At 44.5% G+C, this 24,600-nt stretch overlaps 1 protein-coding gene across 12 annotated transcripts in view; it reads right to left on the bottom strand.

Annotated features, from left to right (window-relative positions):
• Positions 1–22,237, bottom strand: part of Spocd1 (SPOC domain containing 1) — a 32,010-nt gene extending 9,773 nt beyond the window's left edge. The window contains exons 1-7 of one of the 12 annotated variants that reach the window (XM_074080703.1): positions 22,154–22,237; positions 20,258–21,614; positions 2,613–2,654; positions 1,604–1,783; positions 1,089–1,146; positions 758–854; positions 395–442 (exon numbers count right to left, since the gene is read on the bottom strand). In XM_074080703.1, the coding sequence (XP_073936804.1) occupies positions 395–442; positions 758–854; positions 1,089–1,146; positions 1,604–1,783; positions 2,613–2,654; positions 20,258–21,577 (1,745 nt within the window). In that variant the 5' untranslated portion in view covers positions 21,578–21,614; positions 22,154–22,237. Of the gene's footprint in view, positions 1–394; positions 443–757; positions 855–1,088; positions 1,147–1,603; positions 1,784–2,612; positions 2,655–2,897; positions 3,498–4,549; positions 4,596–16,568; positions 16,617–16,938; positions 17,587–20,257; positions 21,615–22,153 lie in introns of those variants that run through there. The other 11 variants (XM_074080700.1, XM_074080705.1, XM_074080711.1 and 8 more) reach the window with 11 other exon arrangements.
• Between the last annotated feature and the right edge of the window lie 2,363 nt (positions 22,238–24,600).

Here is a 24,600-nt window from a genome sequence, read left to right as displayed (position 1 = left end):
GTAAACAGGATCAGAGCAACTCCTCCCCATTCCAGGGCCTGTTCCAGGAACTTTCCTCCATGGGCCTGTGTAATCTCACCCCAGCTCTGGAGGAGATGTTACCAGTCTATTACAGATGAGGTTGCTGAAGTTCAGAGATCAGCCAGTGATCAAAATCTAGATCTCTGGCTGGCAGAGTGGCTCAAACAGTAAGAGTGGGTCTGCCTAGCAAGCATGAGGTCTTGAGTTCAAACCCCAGTGCCTCCAAAAGAAAAAAATCTAGATTCCCCAGCCCAGGCTCCATCCCTGGGCAGTCAGGGAGTGTGAAAGGGAGCAAGTCTGGGATGGTGGGGGAGGGGTAAGGCATCATCTAGAGGAGAGGACAGAAGTGACACCGAACCTGCCATTGACTTACTGTGTAGCCTTTGCAAAGTGCTGCCCTCTCTTGGCTTTGTCTCGCCATCTGCAAATGAGGGCTCTGGGCTCAGATCTCTGAAATGATTCTAGCAGACTCTCACCATGGCTGTAAGCACTTGCTGCGGTTGACATCAAGGCCCCGGAGCAAATGCTGAGAGCCACAGCAGCTAAAGAGGAAATCATGGCCTTGAAGCCAGAGACATCCAGGTGCAAACTTCAGCTCTCTACCTGCTGGCTGGATAGATCAGTGACCTCCCTACTACCAGGTACTACAGAAACCCTCAGGGCGTGGCCTGGCCCTCGGCGGTGGTCTGTGGAGCAGCCTCTCAGCACATAAGTGGGATGGGAAGCAAGACCTTACCGACTCCATAGCGCCTCCTGCAGGGCACAGATCACGGTGGTCCTGGTCCGTGCCCCAGCATCCGGGGGTATCATCTCCTGCTGGGACTGAAGCTGAGCTGTGGGAGAAAGCCATGGGCCCCCAGGGGGCACCCAGAGGCACAAAAAGAGCAGACTTATGAGGCTCAGGCAGGCAAGGGAAGTCCCCACTCGGCCTGGGAGCTGAGCCCAAGCAGCCAGGAGCTCCTACCCTTTGGGAGCTCCCACCCCTTAGGCTGATGGGAGCAGGGAAAGAAGGGCTCTAGCAGGGCTGGGGCCAGAACTGGATGCAAATCCACCTCCAGTCCTTTCACCTGAGTCCTCTGTCCCATCTTGAAGAGGCTGCTGGTTTGCATCCTCCACCTGGCCACACTGTGGGAAGAGATGAGGAATACTACAGGTAGAGGCCAATCTCCTGGCCCAGGACCACTGCCAGTCCAGGACTTGAGATCCCTGCTCCAGTCAGGTGGCATGGAAAGCCCCACTCACACTCAGCTTTGTAGGAGGGGGTCTTTGAGGGAAGGGAACAGCTTCAGAAAAGCCCCAAGAGGTCCCACTGGGGCAGCAGGCCACATGAGTCATCAGGTTGCAAGCCAGCCTCAGACCGAAGCTCTCCAAATGCACTAGAGGCCCAGCCCTCCCACCTACCAAGTTCCCCAGTGCAGGAGGAAAAGCCCAGGCCAGCCAGCCAGTGGAGGCTAACCCCAGAGGGCCATTGTTCTGGGTGACCCTAAGCAAGTCACACCATCTCTGAGCCTCAGTGACATCTCTGAATCAGGTGGAGGTGGCCTCTCTCAGCAGGATTAAGGTCAGGAAGCCCATGCTGTACCTGGTGTCTGGCAGAGCCCGGAGTGGTGGTGGGTCTCTCCCTCCTTCTGGGCCTCTGGCTGGGCAGGGCTGAGGTGACCTCCATCAAGTCTTCCAGAGCCTGCAGCTTTGGTGGCTGCTGTCCCCCTGCCTGGCTGTGGCTAATGGCCCCCAGGAGATGGACTGTTGCTCCAGAGCTGTACTGCAGGGAGACCAGTGCTTAGGAACCGAGGAGTGGGGGCTGCCACCCTGTCCTACAGAGCACCCAGTCCAGCTACAGTTGTTCACTGTCTCTCCCCCACTGGCCTGTGAGCTCCATGATGAGCGTGCCTGTCTCAGTCCCCACTATCCAGTGTCTGAAAAAGGCCTCACTCTCTTGCGTCCCCTTTAGCCCCTAGTCACATTCAGAGGGGACCGGACTCTGTGCCAGGACCCTTCCTTCTCACCCTCCTGCTGACCAGAGATCCAGCTCATCAGGAGGGATACACCCTGTGGTAACTCCACCTCCTGTTCAAAGCTCTCTGTCATGCCTTTTTCATGCTCCTCCCCTGAGCAGCCATATACAGCCATCCCTCCCTCTATAAATCTGCCATTCACCTATCTATCACCCCTGAGAGAAATTCTTTCATGGTGCAGAACGATTTGTGGGCTCTTAACCATCTACCTCTTTTTTGCTATGGCTGCCAGGAAGCTCAGGTGTTAACTTTGAGTCTAGAAATTGTACCTTTCGAGGACTGGTAGAGTGTGACGGGTGTTGTAAGAAAATTTGTCCCTTCTCTTGCTTCCTTTAGGCGTTTATCCTACCTTTCATGTGCTCTGATTCTCTTAATTTATTGCAAAGTAAGGGAAATGTATTAAAAGCGAATGTGTCTGAAAGCTAATCCCTGTGTGAACAGTCATGGAATGGTCAGCACCAAAGAGGGAGGGGAGTGCTAGGCTGCACCAGAAGACTGCCTAGCTGTGGGGACCTGCCCACCCTCAACCCCTGGGCAAAGGAAGGAGGGCAGTAAAAAAGAAAAGTGAAAACCTACGTAACACACAAGCTTCACCCCGTGGGGCATTCTCACTTCCTCCTTGGAGAGAAAGAGGGTGCAGAGATTAGAATCCAAAGGATCCAGTGACTCCCGGGCAGGGAAGTCACAGAAGATGCTCTTTTTGAAAGGCTGCACCCTGTTCACTGGGCTGGCATTTGTTACAAAAAGAAGTTGGGTACAATCCAATGTCTATTAAAGAGGGAATGGTTATTAAATGGTGAAACATTACACTATAAATTCTGTGACCATTAGAAAGGGCGAGGGAGTCATAATAAAAATTACCTTTTACTGGGGGCTTATAAAGTAGCCGTCCCTGGAGGAAGCACCTCAGATGTGATCCTACTGAGGTCTCAGAACCAGGAGGTGTGTGCCATTTCTATCCTACCATTTGACAGATGGGGAACGTGAGGTTCAGAGAAGCTCTGAAAAGCCCTACAGCGAGTGAGCTGTAGAGCCAGTGTTAGGACATAGTTGTGTCTGCCTCCACGGCCCCGCAGTTAACTGCCACGTGTGGACAGATTCATGGGAAGATGTCCTGGTGCATTATTGGGGGAAGAAGAAAAAAAAGGCTTCAGAACAACATCTGCTGCATAAGGCCACAGATGTAAATATATATTTATAGACGCAAAAGAGATGCTATCTCTGGGGAATGAAATTACAGGGAGACCTCCACTTTGTCTGTGTATACACTTGGGTATTTATGTTATTCGAAATGAGCATGTATTTCTTTTATAATCAGAAGCATATTTTTTATTAAAAAGCAAGTACAGAACAATATATGTGGTATGCTACCATTTGCATTACTGAGAGAATGAATTTTTAAATTTGTATTTGCTTGAATACACAGAAAATATGCCTGGAAGTATCCACAGAACCTAATATCCATGGCTGCCAGGAAGGGGGAACAGGGTGCTGGAAGGGACACTTTTCACTTTTTTTTTTTAACCATGGGAATGAATCAAGCATCTGAAAAAAAACGTAATTGAGAAAAAGGGAGAAAGAAAGAAACAGGACATCTTGAGGGGTTGGGGGGAGACAGCAGGAAAGATATTAAGAACAGCCCTTCACAGAGAAAAGCCTTTGGGATGGCCTGGCTCTCAGGGGTCCTTGCGTCAGACTTATGCAGCTCCAAAGCACCAGGCAGCAGAATCAGATGCTGGATGGATCAGACCAGCATACAAAATATGGAAGCATAATATGCTCAAAGAAATAAAGGAAGGAGTTGAATGTGCAAGTGAAGGGCAAAAGGTTAGAAAATAAAAACATACACAGGCAGATAAGGTTGGGAACCCAACACAATTTCTGGAAATAAAAATAATCTAAGCATAATTAAAACTGAAAACTCGATGTACAGGTTTAATAACATATTAGACACAGCTGAAACCAATTAGTGAGCTAAAAGATAGCCTTAAAGACATTATCCAAAATATTCCCAGCACAGAGACTGTGAAATGCAGTCAGCACAAATGATAGAGTGAAAAGGACTAATTAACATTCCAGAAAGAGAAAGGAGTGAAAGACGGGCAGAGGCAGTATGTGGCTAAGAATTTTCCATAACTGATAAAAGCAATTCATGGATGGGCACCAGTGGCTCATGCCTGCAATCCCACCTACTTGGGAGGCTGAGATTGGGTGGCTCTCGCTTCCAGGCTAGCCCTGGCAAATAGTTCATGACATCCCCATCTCCAAAATAATCAGAGGAAAATATACTGCAGACATGGCTCAAGAGATAGAGCACCCACTTTGCAAGCATGAAGCTCTGAGTTCAAATCCCAGTCCCACTAAAAAAAAAGTCAGCAATTCACAGATTCAAAAAGCTCAATGAATTTCAAACAGGAAAAATAAAAGGAGGACCACACCTTGACACATCAACACCAGTGATAAGAAGATGGAAAACATAAGGATAAGAAGCAGTCCCCTGCAAGAGCACTTACTGTGTGCTTCTGCTGTGTTGACCACTATCAGATGCAGGTGCTGGTTCTGTTATTGCCCTCATTTGATGGAAGATGAAAGGGAGGTACATGGAGGCACAGAGAGGTTAATTAGCTTGCCTAAGGTCACACAGCTAGCAAACCAAAAAGCTTGGATTTAAATCCAGTCAGTCCTATTCTAGAAGGTCAGCCTTTATCCACTTTGCCCACTATGTCACAGTCACTAAAACACACTGTAGATATCAAGGAGACCGACAACTGGACTAGCAGCTAACTTCTCAGCAGTAATAACAAAAAGCAAACATTTTCAATGTGCTTAACGAAAATAACAATCAATTGTAGACCCAGATAAAATATTTTTCAAGAAGAAAGATGAAAAAAATATTGTGGAGAAAACAAAGGGAGTTGTTTATCTTCATAATTTTATTTTCCTCCATAAAAAAAAATGCTACAAAGGATGAACTTGAGGCGGAAGGAAAGAAAAATTATCCCACTTAGAAAAGCTGAAATGCTATGAAGAATTTTGAGCAAAGAAAATGATAAATATATCATTACATCTAAGCAAACATTGTATGAAATTACAATAACAGTGTGCAATTTGTGGGATTAAAAAATAAAATAGGACCAATTTACTGGGTAACAATAGCACACAAATTGGGAAGGTACGAGCTCAGAATTAAAAGCATTTCAAGACCCTAAAACCACTTCAGAGGAAGATAAAGATTTTAACTACTTTATCCTTTGCTAAGTTAGGTATTCATGCTAAATTTTCTAAGAGAATGACCAGCATTATATAAACAGAACATAGAAAACTTCCAAACACCTGAAAGATAAAAAAGAGTAAGAAAAGTGATCAATCTAGAAGGAGGAAATAGATGGAGGTGAAGGATAGAAATGCATGACAAATGCAAAACACAAAATAAAATGGGAGGGATTTGGTGCAAATGAACCAGCAACTAACTACAAGAAACGTAAATGTAGCTGGGTATGGCCGTGCACATCTGCAATCCCAGCACCCAGAAGGATGAGGCAGGAAGATCTTGAGTTTCAGGCCAGCTTGGGCTACACAGTAACATCCTATCTCAAAAGAAAAAAAAAAAAAAACTTAAATGAGTGAATACTTCAAATAAATACAAAAATTATCAGATCTTTAAAGAAAATAAATCCAATCATAAAGTATAAGATTTGTTTCTAAAATACAATGATGCAAAAAAAGTTAAAAGAAAAATAGAATAGTACATGAACAGGCATAGACCAACTAAAATAATGCTTTTTAGCTGTATTAATATTGGATAAAAGTAGACTTTAAGGCAAAAAATAAGAAGAAGCAAAGAGCTCACAGTTAAGCAGTTTCACCAGAAAACTATAACAACTCTAAACTTATATGCATCTAATAACATAATCTCAAAAACCATACAGCAAAAACTGGTGAAACTATAAGCAGAAACCAAGCAGACAAATAATCTGTAAAGATAAAAAAAAGATTCAGCAAAACAACAGCTTAATCTGTGTCCATGTTTCTATAACTGCTCGTAACTAGAGAATGCATATTCTTTTCAAGTACACAAGAAACATGTATGAAAACTGAGCACAGCCTGGGCCATAAGCCAGGGGCTGAGGATAGATGCAAGGGTCTTGAGTATGCTAGCCCCCGAACCACATCTTCAGCCCCATAAACCAAATATTAACAAGTTTCAAAGGATGACTATTTTACAGACTAGCACAATAGAAACATGACATGAGCTACACATATGCTATAAATTTTTCTAGTAGTCATAGTTTTAAAAAGTAAAAAGAAATAATTTCATATTTTGATTCAGTATGTTCAAATGTGATCAGTTCAATATGTAATAAACTTAAAATTTTATTGAGATTTACACCTTTTATCTGGTACTTATGTGAAACCCAGTGTGTGTTACACTCATGGTGCAGCTCAGTTTGAATGGGCTGGATTCCAAGTACACCAGGAGCACATGGCAACTGTACCAGACGACTCAGACAATGGCCACTCTTCTCTAACCACAATACCACTACTTTAGAAAGAAATAACAGCAAAAGAATATGCTTGGAAATGAAGAAACACAATGTAAGTAACACAAAGAAAAAGTGCAATAAAAATTACAAAATACTGAAATTGATAAGACTATATATTAAAGTCTGTGTATACAGCAAAAGTCATACTTAAAGGTTCATTTGTAGCTTTAAATGACTATTAAAAGGGAAATAAAAACAGAAAATTATGAACCAAGAATCTTTTTTGTGGTTCTGGGATTGAACTCAATTTTGCCAAGGATGGCCTCAAGCCTTGATCTTCCTGTGTCTATCTCCTGAGTAGCTGGGATTACAGGCACGCACCAGCAGGCCCAGCTTTCTGGTTTGTTTTTTTTTTTTTTGATATGGTCTTGCTAGGTAGCCTAGGCTGGCCTCAAACTCATGATCCTCCTGCCTCAGCCTCCTGAGGGCTGGGATTGCAGGCATGTGCCACACTCCCAGCAAGAATCATTTTTAAGATTCTATAACATAACAGAATAAATTGAAAGAAAGACATAACAGAATAAATTGAAAGAAAGACAACATTGAAAATATACATAAAATGAAGAAGGTCAACAAAACCAAAACTCTGCTGCTTTGAAAAAACTGATAATTCTCTGGCAAGAGGAAAAGAGAGAAGGCACAACTGGATGCACAGACACTTAAAAGACAAGAGGTGTTTGGGCAGGTGGTACAAGCCTGTAATCCCAGCTACTTGAGAGGACAGCCCCAGCAAAGTTAGTAAAACCCTATCTCAAAAACAAACTAAACTGGGTACCACTGGTTCACACACTTGGGAGGCTGAAATCAGGAGAACCACATTTTGAGGCCAAATAGTTTGAGAAACCCCATCTCCAAAAAAATAACCAGAACAAAATGGGCTGGAGGTATGGTTCAAGTGGTAGAGTACCTGCTTTGCAAGTGCAAAGATCTGAGTCCAAACCCCAGTCCCACAAAACAAAAAAAAAAGTTCCAATCTTATATAAATTATTCCGAAGAACAGAAAAAGAGAAATTGCTCTTTGACTCATTTTATGAGACTAGCAAAACCTTGATGAAAACCTCCTAAGATCACTTATGAGAACAAATCATTGCAGGACAGTTAACTCAGCAATTGAAATACAAAAATTATAAACAAAATGTTATCAATAAGAATTCAGAAAATATAAAAAAGACTGAACATTATCAAGTTGGGGTTGCTTCAGGAAGGCAAGGTTGGCTTAAAATTAAAAAACAAAAAACAAAAAAAACCCCAAAACTCAACCAGATGCCAGTGGCTCACACCTGTAATCCTAGCTAGTTGGAAGGCTGAGATCAGGAGGATCAAGATTCCAGGCCAGTCCAGACCAAAAAAAAAAAAAATTCACAAGATGCCATCTCAAGAGAAAAAAAGGTGATGCACGCCTGTCATCCCAGTGACAGCAAGAAGTTTTAATCCAGGTGCAGAGGCTCATGTTTGTAAATCCTAGCTACTCTGGAGGCAAAGATCTGGAGGACTGAGGTTGGAAGCCAGACCAGGCAAAAAGTTTACAAGACTCCATCTCAACCAACAAAATCTGGGTGTGGCGGCAAACACCTGTCATTCTAGCTATGGGGGAAGCACAAATAGGAGCCTGGTCTAGGCTGACCTGGGTGTAAATGTGAGACCCTATTTGAAAAACAGCTAAAGCAAAAAGACTGAGGGTGTGGTTCAGATGGTGGAGCACCTGTCTGGCAACCTCCTGTACCATAAAAAAAAAAAAAACTGTTTTTTAAAATCTCATTAGCTTTACTACAGTAGTAAATTAGGGGGTGAGAATTATATTATTATCCCTGACATGCACTGTGCATTCAAAATAATCACCAAACCAGGAACAGAAGAAAGCTTCCTTAACCTGATAGACATCATACTCAGTGGAATGTCGATATTTCCTTTAAAATGCAGAACGAGTCAAGGGTCCCTGCTATCAGCACTGTACTCAGTGTTATGGTAATGGTCTTAGCTAGAGAGCAAGGGGAGGAGCAGATGCACAGATCAGGAAAGGAAAAGACAAAACTGACATTTGTCTGTATATACTTGCTCATCTGGAAAACAGAAAAAAAATCCTAATAGATAAATTACATTAATTAATAAAGAGAGCTCAGCAAGATTTCCAGATATAAAATCAATAAGCAAAAAATCAATTGTATTTTTATGTGCCGGCAACAGCTAGAAACTGCAATTTTTAAAGTTACCATTTTATAAAAGTGTCAAAGAACAGAAAGCAGTACACTCAGACATCATGCACTTCTGATGCAAAGAGTACACCACTACCGGTGAAGTTGCTTGAGCCAAAAACTGATCTAATTCTAATCAAACCTCTAGATTCAACCACCAGTTTACAGCAGCTAGACAACAAAGGACCGTGATGGCTAATCTCCACTGTCAACTTGATTCAATTGAGAAGTACCTAGGAGACACACCAGGGCTGAGTAAGTAAGGGGGAACCTACCTTGAATGTGGGTGGCACTATCCCATAGGCTGGGGGCCCCATAGAATAAAAGGGGAAAAAGGAGAAAGCCCACAATCAGAGGGGTGCTTTCCTTACCCCTTCTCTCTCTCTCCCCCTTCCTCTCCCCTCTCTCTCCCTGCCCCCCTCCCTCCCTCTCCCCACTCTTGCTCCCTTCCTCTCCCTTCTCTCTTCCTCCTTCTCCCTTCTCTCTCCTTCCCTCTTCCCTCTCTCTCCCTCCCTTTTCCTTTTCTCTCCCTCCCACCTCTTTCTCCCTCCCTCTCTCCCCTCTCTCTCTCCCTTCTTCTCTCTCTCTCCTCCCTCCTCCTCTTTTTTCTCCCTTCCTTTCCCCTCTTTCTCTCCCCCCTCAACTGGACTCCCCTCCCCTCCCCCTTCCTTCCTACACCCCCCCCTTCCTGGTCACCATGAGATGAACTGCTCTCCTCTGCCACGCTCTCCACCACCACCATGATGAACTGAAACCTTCATAATGGTGACATAAATAAATCTTTCCTCCCTTCAGTTATTTTCTGATTTCTTTCATGGTGTCAGAAAAACTGACTAACACAGGGACCATGTGTAATTGCACCTTGAAGATGCAGTTACAGGATAAAGAACCTCGATTCTTCAGATTGCTAGAAATGAGAAGATATGGAGGGAGAGTCTACAGATTAAAGCAGATATAAATGACATACCAAAGAATTGTACCGTAGCCTTCATTCAGATCCCAACATTAAGAATAAAACAGCCAGGCACCGGTGGCTCACACCTGTAATCCTAGCTACTCAGGAGGCTGAGATCAGGAGGACTGAGGTTCGAAGCCAGCCCAGGCAAATTGTTCACTAGACCCTATCTTGAAAATACCCAACACAAATGGACAGATTTCTAGATACATATGACCATCCAAAACAGAACCAAGAGGAAATTAATAACCTGAATAGATCTATAACACAAAATGAAATTGAAGCAGCAATCAAGAGTCTCCCCAAAAAGAAAAGTCCAGGACCTGATGGATTCTCTGCTGAATTCTATCAGACCTTTAAAGAAGAACTGATACCAACCCTCCTTAAACTGTTCTACGAAATAGAAAGGGAAGGAAAACTGCCAAACACATTTTATGAAGCCAGTATTACACTTATCCCAAAACCAGACAAAGATACCTCCAAAAAGGAGAACTATAGGCCAATCTCCTTAATGAACATTGACGCAAAAATCCTCAACAAAATAATGGCAAACCGAATTCAACAACACATCAAAAAGATTATTCACCACGACCAAGTAGGCTTCATCCCAGGGATGCAGGGGTAGTTCAACATATGAAAATCAATAAACGTAATAAACCACATTAACAGAAGCAAAGACAAAAACCACTTGATCATCTCAATAGATGCAGAAAAAGCCATTGATAAGATCCAACACCATTTCATGATAAAAGCTCTAAGAAAACTAGGAATAGAAGGAAAGTACCTCAACATTATAAAAGCTATATATGACAAACCTACAGCCAACATTATACTTAATGGAGAAAAACTGAAACCATTCCCTCTAAAATCAGGAACCAGACAAGGATGCCCACTATCTCCACTCCTATTCAACATAGTACTGGAATTCCTAGCCAGAGCAATTAGCCAAGAAGAAGGAATAAAAGGAATACAAATAGGTAAAGAAACTGTCAAAATATCCCTATTTGCAGACGACATGATCCTATACCTTAAAGACCCAAAAAACTCTACTCAGAAGCTTCTAGACATCATCAATAGCAATAGCAAGGTAGCAGGATATAAAATCAACATAGAAAAACATTAGCATTTCTATACACTAACAATGAGCAAACTGAAAAAGAATGTATGAAAACAATTCCATTTACAATAGCCTCAAAAAAAATCAAATACCTAGGTGTAAACCTAACAAAAGATGTGAATGACCTACAAGGAAAACTATAAACTTCTGAAGAAAGAGATTGAGGAAGACTATAGAAAGTGGAGAGATCTCCCATGCTCATGGATTGGTAGAATTAACATAGTAAAAATGTTGATACTCCCAAAAGTAATCTACATGTTTAATGCAATTCCCATCAAAATTCCAATGACATTCATTAAAGAAATCGAAAAATCTACACTGAAATTTATATGGAAACACAGGAAGCCACGAATAGCCAAGGCAATACTCAGTCAAAAGAACAATGCAGGAGGTATCACAATACCTGACTTCAAACTATATTACAAAGCAATAACAATAAAAACAGCATGGTACTGGCACAGAAACAGACATGAAGACCAGTGGAACAGAATAGAGGACCCAGATATGAAGTCAGACAACTATAACCAACTTGTCTTTGACAAAGGAGCTAAAAATATACAATGGAGAAAAAGCAACCTCTTCAACAAAAACTGCTGGGAAAACTGGTTAGCAGTCTGCAAAAAATTGAAACTAGATCCATGTATATCACCCTATACCAATATTAACTCAAAATTGATCAATGATCTTAATATCAGACCACAAACTCTAAAGTTGATCCAGGAAAGAGTAGGAAATACTCTGGAGTTAGTAGGTATAGGCAAGAACTTTCTCAACGAAACCCCAGCAGCACAGCAACTAAGAGATAGCATAGATAAATGGGACCTCATAAAGCTAAAAAGCTTCTGTTCATCAAAAGAAATGGTCTCTAAACTGAAGAGAACACCCACAGAGTGGGAGAAAATATTTGCCAGCTATACATCAGACAAAGGACTGATAACCAGAATATATAGGGAACTTAAAAAACTAAATTCTCCCAAAACTAATGAACCAATAAAGAAATGGGCAAGTGAACTAAACAGAACTTTCTCAAAAGAAGAAATTCAAATGGCCAAAAAACACATGAAAAAATGCTCACTATCTCTAGCAATAAAGGAAATGCAAATTAAAACCACACTAAGATTCCACCTCACCCCTGTTAGAATAGCCATCATCAGCAACACGACCAACAACAGGTGTTGGCGAGGATGCGGGGAAAAAGGAACCCTCTTACACTGTTGGTGGGAATGTAAACTAGTACAACCACTCTGGAAAAAAATTTGGAGGCTACTTAAAAAGCTAGACATTGATCTACCATTTGATCCAGCAATACCACTCTTGCGGATATACCCTAAAGACTGTGACACAGGTTACTCCAGAGGCACCTGCACACCCATGTTTATTGCGGCACTATTCACAATAGCCCAGTTATGGAAACAGCCAAGATGCCCCACCACTGACAAATGGATTAAGAAAATGTGGTGTCTATACACAATGGAATTTTATGCAGCCATGAAGAAGAACGAAATGTTATCATTCGCTGGTAAATGGATGGAATTGAAGAACATCATTCTGAGTGAGGTTAGCCTGGCCCAAAAGACCAAAAATCATATGTTCTCCCTCATATGTGGACACTAGATCAAGGGCAAACACAACAATGGGATTGGACTTTGAGCACATGATAAAAGTGAGAGCACACAAGGGAGGGGTGAGGATAGGTAAGACACCTAAAAAATTAGCTAGCATTTGTTGCCCTTAACGCAGAGAAACTAAAGCAGATACCTTAAAAGCAACTGAGGCCAATAGGAGAAGGGGACCAGGAACTAGAGAAAAGGTGAGATCAAAAAGAATTAACCTAGAAGGTAACACACACGCACAGGAAATCAGTGTGAGTCAATGCCCTGCATAGCTGTCCTTATCTCAACCAGCAAAAACCCTTGTTCCTTCCTATTATGGCTTATACTCTCTCTACAACAAAATTAGAAATAAGGGCAAAATAGTTTCTGCTGGCTATTGAGGGGGTGGGGGGGAGAGGGAGAGGGCGGAGTGGGTGGTAAGGGAGGGGGTGGGGGCAGGGGGGAGAAATGACCCAAGCCTTGTATGCACATATGAATAATAATAAAAAAATAATAAAAAATAAACACACATACAAAATTAAAAAAAAAATACCCAACACAAAAAGGGGCTGTTGGAGTGGCTCAACTGGTAGTGCACCTGCCTAACAAGCATGAGGCCCTGAGTTCAAATCCCAGTACTGCCCAAAAAACAAAAAAGGTGAAGGAGCCAGTCCATGGATCACAATTTGCCAACCCCCACTTACAATCTACTTTTTCATATACTGGAAAACAACAAATGTGTAAGGTTTGTATGAAGAAAATATAAAACTACTGAAAGATATTGAAGAAAATCAAAACAAATGCAGGAATACATCACGTTCACGGATCAGAAGACTGAATACTGAAACGTTCTCTTCAACTGACTTACATATTCACTATTTTTCCCATCAAAATCCCAACAGGTCTGAAGGGGGCACAAACTGACAAGCTGGTTGTAATATTTATATGGAAGAAAAAAGAATTTAAGAGAGAAGATCTTCCTGTGTATAGTAAAGTTGGGAGAACTGTTTCACTAAGTCTCAAAAATTGTTAATAAGCTACTTTAATTAAAATGTGTAACACAGCAGGGCACCTGTGGCTCACGCCTATAATCCTACTACTTGAGATGCAAAGATCAGGAGGATAGAGGTTCAAAGCCAATCCAGGCAAATAGTTCACAAGACCCTATCTCAAAAACACACATCACAAAAAAAGGCTGGTGGAGTGGCTCAAGTGGTAAGAACACCTGCCTAGCAAGTGTGAAGCCTTGAGTTCAAACCCCAGTGCCCACCCAAAAAAGAAAGAAAGAAAAGGATGTATAATATTGGCAAATGGATAGACAATTTGAATAAGATAAGTGAGTATAAGGAGATCAGAAATCCAATCCCACATATATGGGAACTTGTTCTATGGCACCACTAGCGTTGCCTACAAATGGAGAAAGAATTTTCAGTGAATGGTTTGGGAACCATTGGGTATTCATACAAAACACTTAACTGCATCCCTGCTCCAAGTCACTCACAGAGCAATTCCAGGTATTATAGACCTAAATGTGAAAGGCAAAACAACACAGTACAGAAATGCATCTTCATCACCTTGAAATAGGACGGGGATAAGTTAAAGAGGGCTGGTGGAGTGGCTCAAGCGGTAGAGCGCCTCTCGAGCAAGCGTGAGGCCCTAAGTTCAAACCCCAGTCTCCCACACAAAAAAGATTAAAGGATACAAACTATGAATGATATGTAAGATATGAAATGATTTAATTTCTGAGAATATGCACAGAAGAAGAACTGAAAGCAGAAACTCCCAACAGGTATTCGTCCAATACTCCTACAATACTCCTAGCAGCAATATTCACAACCGCCAAAAGGGGGAGCAGTGCCAACGTCTACAGAGATGAACGGATAAAGAAAACATGGCTAATCCACACACAGAATATAACACCCTATGGTATGGTATGCTAAGTGAAACAAGCTGGTATAAAAGAACAACTATTGTTCTGAGATCCTCGGAAACGTCAAGTTCATGGAGACAGAAGGTCAGAAGGTACACGAGTGGTTACCAGGGCTGGGGGCCAGGGCACGCAGGGATGGGGATTACTGTCTAACAGGTGCAGAGTTTCAGTGGAATGATGAAAAGGTTCTGGAGAGGAGTGGTGGTTATGGCTATACAATAATATTCTGTACTTAATACCACTGAGCTGTACACCCAAAAGCTGTTTAAATGGTAAATTTTATGTCATGTGTAGTTTGCCACAATAAAAAAATAATTTTGCTTCACCAACAGACAACATGAGGAAAGCAAAACTGTAAGCCAAACTGTGGGACAGCATATTTGCAAAACACTTAGTTGGAAAGGAGTAGTATCCAGATATATAAAGAACTGCTACAAGCCAGGCGCCAGCAGCTAGCACCTGTAATCCTAGCTCACTGGGAGGCAGAGATCAGGAGGATCATGGTTCAAAGTCAGCCCAGGCAAATAGATCTCAAGACCCTATCTCAAAAAAAACTCATCACAAAAAAAGGGCTGGTGGAATGGCTCAAGTGGAAGAGTGACTGCCTGGCAAGCATAAGTTCAAACCCCAGTGCCACCAAAAAAGAAAAAAGAACTACTACAAATCAATAAGGTGAGTTAAACAGCAACAATAAAAACCTTTTTTTTTTTTTTTTTTTGGCACACGACTTAACAGGAAGAGCTAAAATGCATGCAAAGATTCTCCTTAGTACTAGGGAAATAAAAATTAAAATAGCACTAAGACACGATAACTTATCTCTACTTTGGCAAAAATTAAACTGATAATATCGTGCTAGGAAAGACTTCCGGTAGGGGTGTGAAACACTTTGGGAAATACCTGGCACTAAGTAGATTGGATGTGTGTGTACCCTACAGCCTGGAAATCCCACTCCAGAGAATATTCCCTGGCAATACTCTTGCCCACATATGCCAAAAAACATATACAGAGCTGTTCACAGCAGCACCGTATGTAATAGCAAAACTCCAGTGGCCATATGGAGTCAGCAAGTAAGTAAACCTAAACCCTGGTGAGTCCCTGCAGTGAGATACCTATGGCCAAAACTGAGAGCCCTGTGATCTTGGAGAAGTTACTTAATCTTTCTGTGCAGGGGTTTTCTCATCAGTAAAATGGGGATGGTACCAATATCTGCCTCGTCGTGTTGGTTGAAGGATCATAAGCAATGTTCAAGAAGCTTTGACGCATGCATGGAACACAGGAAGCCCTCCCCAGAAACATCAATGCTGAGAAGGTTTCTCGACTCCTGCTTTCAAGACACCCCCTCCTGATTCACTTCAAACAATGCTGTCCTTGCTGATCTCCCTCAATTCGCTCCCCCACCTTGACCTCGCCCCACCTGCCACTCCACTCCTGTAACACTGCAAGCTGCCTCTGTGCATGCCCTGGTATGTCCTTCCTACCTCCCTGCCCACGGAACACCTGTCTCCTGTCCTCAGACAGGATTCAGACAACCCCCTCCTCTGCCCTGCCAACCCTCTGGGCATCCACAGCCCCCTAGACTGCAGTCTGCATTCTGACTGTCTGATTACTTGTCTCTTCCCACTAGACTAACAAGATCCATGGAGGAGCTCCCCCCACCCCAAATGCTCAAGAAATTACAATAAGTCCTTTATACATCCAGGCCTTTGGCAGTCTGGCTGTACATAGATTCTGGAGTTGTACAGGCCTAAATTCAAATCCTGACCCCACCCCTTACTGGTTGTGTGACCCTGAGTAGGTCACTAACCGCTGGCAGTTTTCATAGTCAGTAAAATGGACGGTTACTGACTTTTCATGCAATTTTGAAAATTAAATGAGGTCACTTACATGGAGATCCTGACATACAGTAAGCACTCTAATAAAAAGGGCTGTTTCTCTTTCTCTCTCTCTTTCTTTCTAAGCAGTACTTGGTTTTGAATTCAGGGTCCCACACTTGCTAGGCAGATACTCTACCACTAAGACACACCACCAGCTGTTTTTCTTCCTTGTGGGGCTGGGAATCAAACCCAGTGCCTTACGCATGCTAGGCAAGCACTTCACCATTGAGCCAGACCCCCAGCCCCAAGAGCTATTCTCAGGCCACCCACCCACTAAAAATACTCCCTCCTCCCTCCCTCGCCTCTGTCGAAGCTGCACACAGTCTACCTTGTGCCTCGGAGGCTGGGTTGGGCCAGATGAGCTGTGATGGGCAGTCTGAGGGCAGAGCAGGGGACACTGACAAAGCTGCCCTTGCCACACCCCCTCCTACCCCAACCACAGAGCAGATAAAAACTCCCCCACCTCCACCACCACTTCAAACCTCAGTACTGAGAAGGCAATAGCATCCTGGCATCCTCCCCCCCACACACACGCTACCCCTGTGCAAGAGTCTCAATTTCAAGAATACAACACAGCCAGCCTCTCCTATCAACAATGGGACCCAGCAAATGCTCCCCACTTCTCAGAGAAGGGAACCAGGATTCAAAAAGCCACATCTCCATCTAAGGTCACCCTGAACCAAGAGGAAGAACCTGACCTTGAACCCATCTGTCTGCCCCTGCTTCCAGCCAGGCTGCCTCCAGGGAAAGGTACCGGGCGCTGTGCCCACGCTTGCCCACACACCAGTCAGCCTTGTCCTCAACCACCTCCCGCCCGTCCCTGTCACAGCCCAGCCTCAATTCTTTTCCTGCAGCTGGCACCGGTTGCCATGGCAATGGGTTGTTTGGGAAGCTGTGGGCTGATGGGCTGTGCCGCAGAGTCAAGGATGGGGCCTGGAGGAGAGAGCAGCTGTGGGCTGCTTCCAAGAAAGCTGGGCAGGAACCTGGCTCCACCACCACACTCCAACAAGCCCCCAAAGTGCTGCAGGCCTGGGAACCCCAATTCTGGGCATCCGATTCAGATATATCATCTGAAGCAGGGAGAAAACAGATTTGCCAGGAGGTTCACTCCAGCATTACTTACAGCAGGACAAAACTGCGTATGTCAATAACAGGTAGCATTTGGGAGCTTTTTTTTTTTTTTTGTACCAAGCAGTGTTAAATGGCAAATGTGTCATCTCACTGAATCATCACCACCACCCCAGAAGGTAAGTACTTTTAATACCCACGTGTGACAAATGAGGGAATTATGCCCATAAAGGTGAAGTCACTTGCCTAGGTCATTAAACGAAGCCAAGACCTAATGCCAACCTGTTTGCCTCTGCGGCTCTGCTCATAACACGCTATGATGGCTGGAAATGAGCAAAGGAAGTCCAACCCATCCTCGCCTCCTGACCCCTGTGGCTGTGACAAATAGGTCTATAGACAGCTGTGACGCAGGGCTCAGGAAAAGAACAATGTGTACTGACTTAGAAAGACCTTCAAATACTACAGAGATTAAAAACAAAGTTCAAGCCCCAGGATGACACTGCATCGTACGAACCTGTTCGTATATAAAAACAGCTCTGAAGTTCATTAAAAGGAGACTGGAAGGGTACAAGTGGTGAGCAGTGGATATCTCCCGACAGAGGGCAATTAGCCTGGGAGGCATTAAAATGGACTTCTTCACTCCAGAGTAAAACAGTAATTAGGAAAGGTTTTTAAATTGTGAAATTTGGTGCATATGATCCTAGGTGAAGAAAAGATACATATGTATAGGAAAAAGATGGAAGAAAGGACCTAGATCCAAGTATTTACAGGAGTCAGGGTGAATGTTGGCATTATGGGGAAATTCTTATTTCTACCCTATTTTCTAGGATGAATGCATATTATTTTTTAAATTAACAATTATTGGTCTGGGGGCTGGGTGTAGTGGTGCATGCCTGTGATCCCACCACTAAGGAGGCTGAGGCAGGAGGATTGAGAGTTTTAAGACCCTGTGTCAAAAAAAAAAAAGATTAACAGTTTTGAGTGATGTTTACAAAGATAATGTAATAGCGTTGCAATGTAGTTATAGTGTAAGTAGTGACGAGCACGCAGGCAGCTCGTTAGTTCCTATAGGAACTAGTTCTACTAACTGACTGTCTGGCATTGACTAAGTCATTCACCTCTTGGACCCTCAGTGTGCACATCACGGAAATGGCTGTATCAGTACCATCACCTTCATAGGGCTGTTACAAAGACTGAAGATGGTCTTAGCACAGAACCCAGCACGCATTAAGCAAGCTAGATGATAACGTGGAAGGTGCTCGCACAGGCAGCACAGTAAGCTCTCAAGACAGACTGCCTGGGTTTAGGCCCTGGATGCCATCTTCCATCTGTGTGACCTTGGATCTGTTACCTTACCTCTCTGAGCCTCTTGTGAAGATTATATAAACCAGGCACTGGTAGCTCACACTGGTTATCCTAGCTACTCAGGAGGCAGAGATCAGGGGGATCACAGTTCAAGGCCACTCTGGGCAAATAATTCTCAAGAACCTATCTCAGAAATAACCAACACAAAAAAGGGCTAGTGGAGTGGCTCAAATGGGAGAGCACCTAGGTATAAAGTGTGAGACCCTGAGTCCAAACCCCAATACCACCAGCAAAAATAAAAACCAAAACACCCAGCATCTGGGCGCCAGTGGCTCAGGCCTGTAATCCTAGATTCTTCGGAGTCTGAGGTCAAGAGGACTGCGGTTCAAGGTCAGCCCAAGCAAACAGTTCACGAGACTCTATCTCGAAAAATAACCAGAGCAAAATGAACTGGAGCTGTGGCTCACGCCTTAGAGCACAGGCTTTGCAAACACAAAGCCATGAGTTCAAAACCCCAGCCCCAACCTTCCCCTCCCAAAAAAATACCTAGGACATAATATAAATTCAATAAATGTGAAAAAATTCAACTATGTGGGAAATATTCACCAAAAGAAGAAAGTGCCATCTCCTAGCTTTGGTGTAAATCCAGGTTAGGTGGGGTGACTAACGAAATTCGCATTATTATAAGTGAAAGAACAATGGAAAAGGAAGCAGTAGACAGGGGAAACATGGCTGGGAGTGACTCCACAGCTGCGTGAGCCTGGAGAAGTCTATTCACCTCCCTGAGCCTCCGTTTCCCCACCTGGTAATATGGGCTAATGCCTATCCTATAGGGTTACTGTTCACATCAAAGGAGAAGCAAATTTAACATGAGTTATGCACTTTACCCTGTCTTGTCTTGTGCCAGGCACATCACACCATAATCTCACCTAATCCTCAAAATTACCCCATCAAACTTGAATTAGTATTTCCATTTTACAGATGAGAAAATGTAGGTTAAAAAATACCCCAAGATCTGGGCCAGGTGTAGTGGTGCTTGCCTGTAATTGCAGCCATATGGGTGGCAAAGGCCTGAGATCTTATCTGAAAAATAAACTAAGGTAAAAAGGTTGGGGAGCAAGGCTTAAGTGATAGAGCACTTGCCTAGCAAGTGCAAAGCCCTGAATTCAAACCCCAGTTACACACACACACACACACACACACACACACACAAATATACATATATCTTATGACCACTCAGGTAGGCAGTAGACAGAGGCAAGGTTTTTAAGACAGGACTTGCTGACAACAAAAGATAAGGGCCCTTCACAGGAATTCAGCAAACAGTTTATTTTCTCTTTCCTAACTTGGGGCCTCAGTTCACATAAAATAAGTGTACGAAGCCACGTGCAGTAGCACACATCTGTAATCCCAGCACTCAGAAGGCTGAGGCAGGAATGCAGGTTCCAGCCATGGCCATTCCAGGCGGGCGAGTCCCAGGCCACCCTGGTCTACATAGGAAGACCTTGTCTCAAAAAACAAAATTAAACTAAAAAACAGGTTCAAGAGAGAATGTTCACTAAGAGCTCTGCTCTGTTAATGCCACCATCACCTTGAGAGAAGTGGCCTGGCCCTTCCCATCCCAAACTTCCATGCTTAACTTACCTGTCCGGGGCAGCCTGTTTCATCTGGGCCATGCTGGCTGGGGTTGTCTGGGCTTCCGTCCATGCGCTGCTCTTGGGCACAGGACTCGGGACCTCTCCTTAGCTTCTTAGTGCTCTTGAAATTTCTCTGTCCCACAACTGGGCCTGTGCAGGCCTTGCTGTCAGCAGCCTCCAGGGAGGAGCTGAGGCCACCCAAGGGCTTGGTGGAGCTGACACAGGTGTCAGTGGTGATAGTGAGTCCTTGCCCTGGCCTCTTCCTGGACACTGGCTGGGCCTGGATCTCTGGCCCCTCCTGGTTGTGTGAATTAAAAAGGCCTTCCTTGCTGCCAGCCCCCACCTCGGGCTGTACTTCCAACTGCTCTGTAGAAGCCAGACCTGGCCCTCCAAGACACAATACAGGACCCTGTGTGGCCAGATTGTGGGACTGTCCTCCACAGGCCACTGGGAACTCAAAAGGGCCCTGGGGGCTGCCTGGCTGGGCTGCAACCCCTGTGGCCGGAAAGCATTCAAACACCTCAGCCACTTTGGTACATCCCACCCAGCTTCCTCCTGGCCCAATGTCCTTGGAAGACAGAGGCCTGCTGGGGCCTCCCAAGGACTCAAGGTCAGCACAGACTTTTGGGGGGCCTCCCACAGACTGACTGTCCCCACCAGGGCTCTGACCAAGCCTCAAGAAGCCACCAGCCCCCTCCCCACCCTGGGAACACTTCCTGCTTTTCTTTTTTGCCCTCCTAGGGGCTAGGCCAGGAGAGGAGAGCAGACTCCTTCCAGGGAGCTTCTCTTTGTTGTGTAGGGGGCTTCTTCCACTGCCTCCTGGAGACCCCAGGCCTTCTTCTTTGGCCTCTCTGCACCTGAGGCAGCTGGCCCCTTCCACCCCTGCTGGCCTCTCTATTCCTACTAGTGCTGTCTTTGTGAGATCTGGTGATATGCTATGAAGACTCTCGAGGCAGTGGGTAGCTAAGACATCATACAGGGAAACATGGAGCCTCTTGGAGGCCCAAGGTGTCCCACAGGAAGTCACAGTGGGCAGCTGCATGTGGAGCATGGGGCCAGGCGTGGAATCCTGGTTCTGCCCCACAGCTGGTTCTGAGAGCCCCAGGCTCGCCCCAGCATCTGACCTAGCCCTGGAGCTCAAACCTCTGTGGGTCTCCTCCTTGAGAACCCTCTTCCTACTGCGAGACCAAACCTGGGCCTCTGGTTTCAGGCCTGGCACGGAGCTGGCTCTTTGTGTCACATCTTCCTGGTAAAGCCCATATCTGTGTTGGGAACAGACAACACGGTCCTCTGTGCTGGAGCCCTCTACATCTCCCTCCTGGGACATGTCTGTCCACTTGCTGGGCCAAAAAGCACAACGCAGGCTGTATAGGGACAGAGAGGGGAGGTTTCATCATGGAGAGTCTAATGACCAGCCAGCCCACTCAGGACCCAGGCCTGTAGGATCCCAACTGTCAGCCTCCCTTCCAGGAAGTCCTCCGCCCTCCCCAAGCCCTACCACTTCTGAGGCCCAGAGGTGGGCCCTCCAGAGCATTTCGGACAGACCTGGCTCCCCCACCTCCAGACAGGGCTGGGCTAGTTTCCTACCTCTGACAATTCCCTTAAATAGGATGGAGTAAGAGCAGCTACTGTTTATTAATGACTTCTGTGCATTATGTCATTTCAGACTGGCAGATTCAGAGAGGTTAAATGACCCACCTCAGGATACACAGAAAGTGGAAGGGTGGGATTATCTCCCAAACAGAAGGCCCCCACTCAAAACCACTCCGCATGGGGCAAATATTGAAGGACGTTCATATCCAGCACCCCTCCGTCCCACCCCCATCAACCAGTTTCCCAGAATTGCCCTAAACAGTCCCCACCACCCAGGGAACCTAGCCCCAGCTCACCCAGCCCCTCTCACCTGGGGCCACCGCTCCCTTTCCCTCTACTTCACCTCATCAGGTTCCACCCAACTAAGCAGGGGCTGGGATCACGTGATACTGGGGACTGGATGGGGAGAAATGGGGCGGAGTTTCTGGAGATCGGCAGATTGCGGCTCGCCACGGATGCTGGCGTTCTCGCCCGCAGGGGGCGCTGTCTCCCTGCTGAGGGCTTCCGGGAGGAGGTGCGTGGGCGAGGAGTTACAGGCGACAAGGAGGGTGATGGCCGGCCTGAGGGTTCAAACTGGACCCTATGGTGGGGGTGGAAGTGCCTGAATTCCTAAGGGACTGTCAGAATCTGTTTAGATTTTTTGCCTATTTATTTTAATATCATTAAAATATTATATAATATTTAATTATATAATATGTTATATGTATATATATATATATAATTCACGTAGATGGAAATGCACATTCAAGCCTAATAGAAAAGTTAAGAATAAAACTTGTAAGCTTCCCCTAAACCCCCTTCTCCCGGAGAGCAACTTTTTTTAACCGTGTTTGTTGTTGATTTAGTTTGCCTGATTTCGTAACTTTGAATAACATACTCATACCTCTGTTACTTGGTTTTTCAATTTTAACAGTATTCATTGACTCCAGATATGATTTTACTAACCATTCTACCCTCTTCTCCTTCCAGCTTTTCTTTTTTATGTTTCTAGTTTTGCCCTATCATTTCTTTTCCTTTTTTTTTTTTTTTGGCACTGGGGATTTGAACTTAGGGCCTCACACTTCTAAGCAGGTGCTCTACCACTTGAGCCACTCTGCCTGCTCTGTTGTATCACTTTGAATAATCTTATATGTCTGTTTCTTCTGTAGCTTTTATTTTTTTTGCTACCTTGCTTAACACTGTTCTATTTATCTCAGTGGCCAAACATAGCTCCTGTCTTTGGCTGTCCATGGTGTGAAGTGGTTGACCTTGCCATCCCTCCCTACATCTGCCCTAAACTTAATTCTCCAGGGTGGCTTACAGCACCCTGGAAAGCTAACTCAGTTTGCCATAGCTGACCTATAGACTGACTCTTTTTTTTTTTTCCCAATGCAGGGGATCAAACCCAGGGCCTTGCCCATGCCAGGCAAGCACTCTGCCGATGAGCTACCTTCCAGCCTGATTCTTAGCATTGAAAGCCAAAGGACGTTCACATCACTAGAATAATGGAAATACTTCCTTTTCAGAACCAGGGATTGATAGGCCTTAGAGGAGATGGAATTCCCCAGCATGAACCCTGAGACCACTGACACCACAAGAAGCTTCCAGGTAAATGGAACACCACACCACACCACAGTTAGACTGAATGTGTTAGATCTGTAGCTCAATAAGGATGTCTCTCAATTTAATGTTGAATAAAAAGCAAGAAAATATTAATGAGAGACTGAGTGTGTAGTATATGGGACCTCTTTGTATTAATCTTCATGGTTTTTTTCTTTAAATTACAAAAAATTAAGTTTGTCTCACACACACACACACACACACACACTGTCACAATCTGTCTGCCAGGGTCAGAAATGAGGTAAGAGGGTTAGGTGCAATGGCTCTACCTGTAATCCTAGCTACTCAGGAGGTAAAGATGGGAGGACTGAGGTTCAAAGCCAGCCCTGAGGCAGGATGGGGAGTGGGGGGAGTTTGCAAGACCCCCATCTCAATGATAAAAAGATGGGCGTTGTCATTCTGGCTACTCAAATAGGAAGATTGAGAGCTTTTTTAAAAATCATACCTAAAGCAGAAAGGGCTGGGGGTGTGGTTCAAGTGGCAGAGCACCTGCCTAGCAAGTGTAAAGTGCTGTGTTCAAACCCTAGTACCATAAAAACAACACAAAAGGTAAGAGTTGAAATTGGATGTCACTGATGACTGTAACTGCTGCTCTAAAGAAATAATTCTTTTAGTGAGAACTCCCAGTATGGAATGTGCTAGTCTTAAGGACACAGACCTAACCAGGTCCCTTAGGAGACAGTGATCTGGGCCATTCTGGTCCATTTGGGTAATGGAGGCAGTGGAGTCTCCCACCACTGGGCAGAGAAAGGGAGTGTGGCATTATTCGCATCACAGGATGTGAAAATAAACACGATGGCTTCACACTTACACAATGCTACTTTGATTCAGAGATTGAGCTAAATACCAATATTGGCCTCTTGTTTACCCATAGTAACTTACCTACATCAGTCCTCAAACCAAATCTATGAGGTTCTACTGTTATTATTCTTATTTTGCCTAAGAGACTATAGACAGAGAAATCAAATAAGTTTATTAAGTGTGGTTCTGAAATCCAGCCACAGGGCTGGAGGTGTAGTTCAGTGTTAGAGTGCTTGCCTCATCTCTGCAAGGCCCTGGGTTTGATCCTCAGCATCACAAAGAAAAAACAGAACCCAGACAATCTCTGGCCAGCCTATTTTCTGATACCTTAAAATGTCTGATGATCGTCCAGGCTCA

The sequence above is a fragment of the Castor canadensis genome, chromosome 7 (genome assembly GCF_047511655.1).
Source record: "Castor canadensis chromosome 7, mCasCan1.hap1v2, whole genome shotgun sequence".
Taxonomy (NCBI): domain Eukaryota; kingdom Metazoa; phylum Chordata; class Mammalia; order Rodentia; family Castoridae; genus Castor; species Castor canadensis.
This window is presented reverse-complemented; position numbering and strand designations above follow the sequence as displayed.